The sequence below is a fragment of the Rhinopithecus bieti genome, unplaced genomic scaffold (genome assembly GCF_001698545.2).
Source record: "Rhinopithecus bieti isolate Rb0 unplaced genomic scaffold, ASM169854v2 scaffold_19621, whole genome shotgun sequence".
Lineage (NCBI taxonomy): Eukaryota > Metazoa > Chordata > Mammalia > Primates > Cercopithecidae > Rhinopithecus > Rhinopithecus bieti.
The window spans coordinates 42,947-51,233 of record NW_016809458.1 but is presented as its reverse complement, the minus strand read 5'-3'; the positions used below and the strand labels follow the sequence as shown (position 1 = coordinate 51,233).

The 8,287-nt window shown below is 40.5% G+C and overlaps 1 protein-coding gene across 1 annotated transcript in view; it reads right to left on the bottom strand.

The window, feature by feature from the left end:
* The window catches only part of UPRT (uracil phosphoribosyltransferase homolog), a 27,468-nt gene extending 20,869 nt beyond the window's left edge, over positions 1–6,599 (bottom strand). The window contains exon 1 of the mRNA XM_017889445.1: positions 6,018–6,599. Coding sequence (XP_017744934.1) covers positions 6,018–6,403 — 386 coding nt within the window. The 5' untranslated portion in view covers positions 6,404–6,599. The remainder of the gene's footprint in view (positions 1–6,017) is intronic.
* Positions 6,600–8,287: the final 1,688 nt, after the last annotated feature.

Below are 8,287 nucleotides of genomic sequence, written 5' to 3'. Positions count from 1 at the left end.
AAAGGACTAATATCCAGAATCTACAAGGAACTCAAACAAATCAGCAAGAAAAAAAAAACAATCCCATCAAAAAGTGGGCTAAAGACATGAATAGACAATTCTTAAAAGAAGATATACAAATGGCCAACAAACATATTTAAAAATGCTCAACATCACTAATTATCAGAGAGATGCAAATTAAAACCACAATGCAATACCACCTTACTCCTGCAAGAATGGCCATAATCTAATGTAAATGATGAGTTAATGGGTGCAGCACACCAATATGGCACATGTATACATATGTAACAAACCTGCACGTTGTGCACATGTACCCTAGAACTTAAAGTATAATAAAATAATAATAACAATTTTAAAAAAAGAATGGCCATAATCAAAAAATAGTAGATGTTGGCATGGATGTGGTGAGCAGGGAACACTTCTACACAGATGATGGGAATGTCAACTAATGGAAACAGTGTGGAGATTCCTTAAAGAACTAAAAGTAAAACTACCATTTGATCAGCAGTCCCACTACTGGGTATCTACCCAGAGGAAAAGAAGTCATTATACGAAAAAGATAGTTGCATACATGTTTATAGCAGCACAATCTGCAATTGCAAAAACGTGGAACCAACCCAAATGCCCATCAGTCAATGAGTGGATAAAGAACCTGTAGTATATATATACGATGGAATACTAGTCAGCCATTAAAAAAATGAATTAACATCATTTGCAGTGACCTGGATGAGATTAGAGACAATTATTCTAAGTGATGTAACTCATGAATGGAAAACGAAACATCATATGTTCTCACTAGTATGTGGCAGCTAAGCTATGAGGATGCAAAGACATAAGAATAATACAGTGGACTTTAGGAACTTGGGAGGAAAGGGTGGGAGGGGGTCAAGGGATAAAAGACTACAAATATGATGCAGTGTATACTGCTTGGGTGATGGGTGCACCAAAATCTCACAAATCACCACTAAAGAACTTACTCATCTAACCAAATACCCCCTGTACCCCAATAACTTATGGAAAAAAATAAATAAGTGAAACCTGAAAGCTTTAAAAAAAAGTTGAAATTATTGCAAAAAAAATGAGACAGAAAAATGAGAGAAATTATTTGATCTGATTACAATTGCTACATTAATTATCCTTTGTGTCAGGGACTGTGCCAGGTCAGACCCCCTTTCTGCCTCCTTGGAGTCCAGTCTAGTTAGGTATACCAGGATATGCCCAGTAAATATTATAACAGAGATCCATATAGCTTAGTGGTGACTTCCTCCCTCCTGCTCCAAAAGTCAGAGGAGTCATATGGGAAACACGTAAAATCCGAAAATATGTCCATGTTTTAAACAATTTGCACGTCACAGTATTTTTCTGTGGTGGGCATTTTGGTTTTGTGCAAGTTGGAAGGAAATGTTGGGAGATTCCTCCAGTGCTGATGCAATGCTAGGCCAGCCTCTCTAGGCTAGTTCTGTTTAGTGTGTAGAATTCCTGGATCACCCTATCTATAGCCCAAATCAGCAGGCTAGCAAATCAGCACACAAGGGAGACTGGCCATTCTCCCAGGGGCAACGCCCCGTCTAAACACAGCACAATTACCTGTGGTCAGGTTTCACTCAAGACTATACAAACAACTGCTAAGGATAGGAGTCAGGAACTTGTATTTAAAAAGAGTGAGAGAGAGAGTGAGAAAGAGAAAGAGACTCCACAGGCAATTCTGATGCACACAGCTTTGATTAAGGACAACACATAACTCAAATCACATCAGATTGCACTCACATTAGGGTTACACAGGATGTTCATTCACCCTAAGGATAATTTTCTCCTCTCCAGGTGACTAAAGAGAGTTACAAGGCTGAATGTGCTCCTTTCTTTGTCCTATGTCACATACTGACATACTCTAACATTGCTAAACTTTTATCCAAGCAGCTTGCTGAGGCCATGCCAAAGCCCCACCTAGGACAAATATACAGGAAGCATTCAACAGCTCACACAACATCTTTAATGTTTGAGGAAACAAAAATAAAAAATAAAAAACTGGACAGGGAGGATGATCTTTTAAATACACTGCATTGCCTTAAATATGAGGTCATGAACTATATTCACAGGAAAAGCACGTTACTCAGATTTTGCCGGGTTTAGTATATAAAGAAGGCAAAAGACAAGGATGTGTGGTTTAATCCATTGCAACAACAACAACAAAACAACATAAATGAAGGAATATTTTCTTATCCCAAGTTCACCAGCAACCCACATATGTATGGCTGAGCAAATAATCTACTCACTCAGTGTTTACTGTACTTTGAAAGAGAGAAATTTATTTCCTTGAAATTCAATAATACAACCAACATATTATGTTTCAAATATTGCACATTTCAAAACTTAAAAAGACATTTTAAATCAATAGTGACAATGTTCTCAATCTTGCCTGTTTCACATATATATACAACAACATGCAGTCCTGCTGGCTCAATCCCGATTTCCCCATACCAAAGTCAATTCACAAAGCAATCCCTTCACTAGATAGATGCTAAGGACCAGAAAAAATTAAAGAAAAAATATGTACGCCAGTGGCTTCTATTATCAGACAGCTCCACAGTACACATTTATGCGGTCACATCAAAATAGAGAAGAGAATAAGCCCAAAAGAGAACAGGCTATAATGACTGAAGGCACCTTCCATAACTAGACCTATGTAAATATAGCTCCTCTTACCATAGGCACCTTAAACCCGCATCCTAGAGGGGCTAAAACAGGTCTTGTGCGAGAGGATGACAATTTTTTAAAGATAAAGAAAGGGAATATAAAGCCTCTAATTTGGTTAACAAAAACAAAACTAAAAAAATGTCCCCAGCCTAAATAAGCATCAATACATTACCAAAAATTGTAGTGGGTCTTTCCATACTATATCAAAACAAGATAAAAGTTATCTATGATATCCCAGTATTGATTTTCAAAATAAAACATGAATTCCACAGAGTTAAATTCCTTTTACTGTCTTCTGACAAATCAAGAAGACAGCACTTATGAATGCAATTAGAAGCATACACAAATCCAAACATGAGGCTTGAAATTCCTTAAATGTGAACAGCTCTTCACAGTTTATAATGAATGTTCATGAACAGTATCTTGCCTTAACCTCCCAGGGGCTCCATGTGATATTTACCAACATCTTCATTTTACAGATGATAAAGGTGAAGCACAGAGATGCTAAACATATTACCTAAATCACTCCTCTGGATCCTGCTGTCTCCTTCCAAACTCAGAGAAAAAAAATAAAGGATTCCACTTACACCCAGGTTTACTACATAACCCAGGTTTTTCTGACTAATGAAGTATAATCAGGTATTTATTTTGTCATATGTGAATGCTAAATGCCATTCCCTCTCCAAGCTCTATACAATGGAACTTAACCTTTACATTATCGTGACACTTTATGAAATCTAATAAAAGCTAAGGAATCCTCACCCTCTAAAAAAAAGGCACACATGTGAATGTTCGTAGCAGCATTATTCGTAATAGCCAAAGAGTGGTAAACCACCCAAATGTTCATCAACTGATGGATAAACAAATTGTGGTATATTCGTACAATGGAGTATCATTTAACCATAAAAAGGAATGATCCCACATGGATGAACCTTGAAAACATGCTAAATGAAATGAGTCACAAAATGACCACATATTGTATGATATGAAATGTCCAGAATAGACATTCTTTTATACGTAATGTGCAGAATGGGCAAACCATTAGAAATAGAAAGTAGATTAATGATTGTCTAGGGCTTTGGGTGGGTTGGGTGAAAATGGGGAGTGACTGTTTAATGGGCATGGGCTTTCTTGCTGGGGTGATGACAAATGTTCTAAAACTGTGGTGATGAATGCACAGCTGTGAACATACTTAAAACCCCTGAATTACACACTTTAAATTCTTGAACTGTATGGTCTGTGAATTATGTCTCAATAAAGATGTTATTTAAAAACAACTATTACAAATCCTCATATGAGTAAAATTTTCCAGATAATTTATGAGGGTTTGTTAAAGCCCTGAACCCCATCTACAGGTATGAGGGAGTCCAAGACCCAAGCTTAGTAACTCCTGCTCTACAGAGACAAGAATCATCATCTATTTTTCTTTGTTGTACATGTAAGATTTATTTTGGCTGCCCCTACCCTACCACAACTACACCAAACCTATGCCTCCTATTTTTTAAAATCACTATTTTGTCTATTAGATAACATAACCACAGTAGTTTTCAGTATTGATTCATTTAAAAGAGTAAAATCATATAGTTTCATAAATACAATTTTAAAAGCTACAAAGAAAACCTCTAGCCATTGAGCATCTATTATTTGCAAGGCATGACTGGCATTCAAAAATTTAAAAGATTTCTGCCCTCAAGTTTAAGATGTCATAGGCAGGATAAGATCTATACAAAATAACAATATATGAAATAGAAGGTGAATCTTGCATTAAAAGACAAGGGAAGATAAGCCAGGAATAATGATTAAAGGGAAGCTTCTTGGCAGAGGTGAACATTTATTTAATGCTGTGTTTCACCTTGAAGAATAAGTATCCTGAACATGCATAAAGGAGACACAGGGAATTCCAGATGACAGCAGAAACAGATATGCTTCAGAATTGTTCCTGGGAATTATGAATAAGGGCCTTAATCCCAAGGTAAGGGGGCCAGGCATGGTGGCTCACACCTGTAATCCCAGCACTTTAGGAGGCCCAGGCAGGAGGATCACTTGAGGCCAGGAGTTCAAGACCATCGTGGACAATATAGCAAGACCTACATCTCTACAAAAAAATCAAAAATTAGCCGGGGGCAGTGACATGGCCTATAGTCCCAGCTACTCAGGAGGCTGAGGCAGGAGGATCACTTGAGCCCAGAAGTATGAGGGTACAGTGAGCTATGATCTCACCACTGCACTCCAGCCTGGGTGAATGGAGAGAGATCCTGTCTCAAAAATATCAATCAAGCTAAGGATCCTGGACTTTATTTGGTAGGCTCTGAGAAGCCAAAGAAGGTTGCTGAGTAGGGCAATTACTGAATCAAAGATGTATGCTATGAAGATTGATTGTACAGTAATGTATGGGTGCATGTGGAAGAGAGGTAAAACTGCAAGCAGGGAAACAGTATTATTACAATAATGTAAGACAACGTTTCTAGAGTTTGGTTTAGGGAGTGGCATCTGTCATTCAGTAGTCATTTTTAAAAGATCAAGGCATGCCCTCCCCACCCCTGCCACTGAAAAAGGCGTGTTTTGACATGCTGCTGATTTAAAGTGCTGCCAATAAAGAAAATAGCTGTAGTTTATCACGGTACATATTTCCCTGGAGAAAACCCATTTACAACGTAGGTTTAGCAATTTCAAAATAACATTTTAACATAAAGTTCTGGTTACATTGGTTTTTGGGATTAGGAGGGGCCAAAAGGCTCCCTTTGATCCATTAACTATGTTCTGTGAGTTTAGAGTGAAAAATCTTGATAACAGTTGGACGATAAGCTTTCATGTGACCAAGTAAACCTGAACTCCAGGACTAAAAGACCTTGTTTGCAGTAGCAAATACTAAAGGGTCAGGGCCTGAATACAATTTCTTTGAAATTGCTTTATTTCTATTTATGAGCCTGAGGTGATTGGTGGTAGTGCATAACCTATAGTAACCATTTCTGGGTTAGAGGTTTACCATGTGGACCAGCACTGGGCACATAGTATAGGGGAGTTTACCTGCCTGGAATGGCCAAGGAGTTGTCTTCCCTGGGAGAGAGGAAGAGCCCAGAGGCTACCTAAAGTCTTCCTCCCAACCCAAAGTGATGTTAAACACCGGAACTTGGAAAGAGAAGGTTGGCGTTCGAGTCACACCACACACACACACACAAACACACACCCCAAATAAAAGGTCTCACCCAATCTCCAAAGTTTGCCAAGGCCAAGAACACTATCTCTTAGCCCTTTTACTTCCAATCCCCACGCACAGCCTGCAAGACCCTCCACTTCCCTTTCCCCTTCCGCTCTCAGCTTACTTGTCCCGGATGATGGTCTGCAGCTCCCGGATCTGATCATTCATAGGCAGCAGCTTAAGCTGCGCCCCGATCTGCCGGGAGAGTTCGCAGTCCCCTAGGAAGGAGTTGCCAGCTGGTGCGTCATAGCTGCTACTGTCACCACTACCACCGTTGCTCTCTGAGTTGAGGCTGGAGCCGACGCAGGCCCCAGCGTCCAGCTCGGCCGGCAGGCTAGAATGGGTGTGCCCCGTGAGGAGAGTCACCTTGGCCCTGGAGGCTCTGTTTCCCCCTGCATGGTCCAGGATCGGATCGCCAGGTCGCAGCTGCTCGGGACTTGGGGTTGAGGCAGAGTTTACTTGCTGGTTGTGACAGGGCATTGAGTCCGGACACTGTAACTCCGTGGCCATACACCGGGCCCCGGGCTATCCCCGCTGCTACCGAACACTAAAGATAAAGAGGAACAGGTAGAAAGGACAGATGCTCACGTGTTCTCTCGGTTGCTCCCGCCTCTTTAGAACATCTAACCCTGGCTGTCCTTTCACCCCTAGGCCGCTGTTGGTTTCCTTTAGCACACTTTGGCTCACTCCCGCCCACATCAGACGTACTGCCTGCCTAAACACCCTATTGGCTTCACTCCCCGCCACTCTGCGACGCCACTGCTTGTTAACCCTTTGAGTCACCCTTGCTACGTGGGTTTCCACAGGTAGCTAAGCCCCTGCAGCGAGGCCAGGGATGTCAGCTTGAAGGGTCTTCCGGGGGCCCCTGAGGCCTCTGCATTCAGAACTTTGGGTGATTGGTAGAGCCAGGAAAAACTGCGGGTGGCAAGTGATGCTACACAGTTACACACATAAGGCCCATGTTTTCAGACTTTGTGACCCAGCAGAGAAATTAAACCTCAGTAACCGCATCTTCAGTTAGTTTGTCTGCATAACTGAAGGAAGAAGTAAAAAATGCCTAGCAGACTGCTGAAGAGCCTGTCCTCTACTAGACAGTTCTAGAAACTGCAGCTTCCCAAGTATGCTTGACCGCCAAAGCTTTTCTTATCTTTATTGGTTGGGCTCTGCAGTGTACACGTTGCCATGGGGATTCAGGCTGCATTTCAGATCCACTATCACTTTGAATCTTTTAAGTACTTGGAAAGATGCCTATTTTTAAGTGTGTGGACTCACTATAACGGCCTGAGGTCAGAGTGTCTAGGGCAGTACTTTTCAAACATCGGTATGTACCACAGTAATTGTAGAGCTTGTTAAAATGCAGGTTATGGCTCATTTTTGAGATTCTGATTCTGTAGATCCGAGATGGGACACAAGAATCTTTTTTTTTTTTTAACTTTTATTTTAAGTTCAGGGACATATGTGCAGGTTTGTTACATAGGTAAACTCATGTCCTGGGGGTCTCTTGTAAAGATTATTTCATCGCCCAGGTATTAAGCCTGGTACCCAGTACTTATCTTTCCCGATCCTCTCCCTCCTCACACCATGCACTCTGCAGTAGGCTCCAGTGTGTGTTGTTCCCCACTATGTGTCCATGTGTTCTCATCATTTAGCTCCCACTTATAAGTGAGAACATGCAGCATTTGGTTTTCTCTTCCTGTGTTAGTTTGCTAAGGATAATAGGCTCCAGCTCCATCCGTGTCCCTGCAAAGGACATGATCTCATCCTTTTTTATGGTTGCATAGTATTCCGTGGTGTATATGTACCACATTTTCTTTATCCATTCTATCATTGATGGGTAGTTAGGTTGATTCCATGTCTTTGTTATTGTAAATAGTGCTGGAGTTAACATATGCATACATTTGTCTTTAATAATACAATAATTTATGTTCCTTTGGGTATATACCCAGTAATGGGATTGCTGAGTTGAATGGTATTTCTGTCTTTCCTTTTCTTAACATGCCTATACAGATTTTTTATAATTTTTTTTTTAATTTCCATAGGTTATTGGGGAACAGGTGCTGTTTGGTTAGATGAGTAAGTTCTTTAATGGTGATTTGAGATATTTTGGTGCATCCATCACTTGAGCAGTATACACTACACTGCACCCCATTTGCAGTCTTTTATCTCTCAAACCCTTCCCACCCTTTTCCTCCAAGACCCCAAAGTTCATTGTATCATTCATATGCCTTTGTATCCATAACTAAGCTCCCACTTAGGAGAACATACAATGCTTGGTTTTCCATTCCTGAGTTACTTTACTTAGAATAACAGTCTCCAATCTCATCCAGACTGCTGCAAAAGTCATTAATTCATTCCTTTTTATGGCTGAGTAGTATTCCATCTGATATATATATA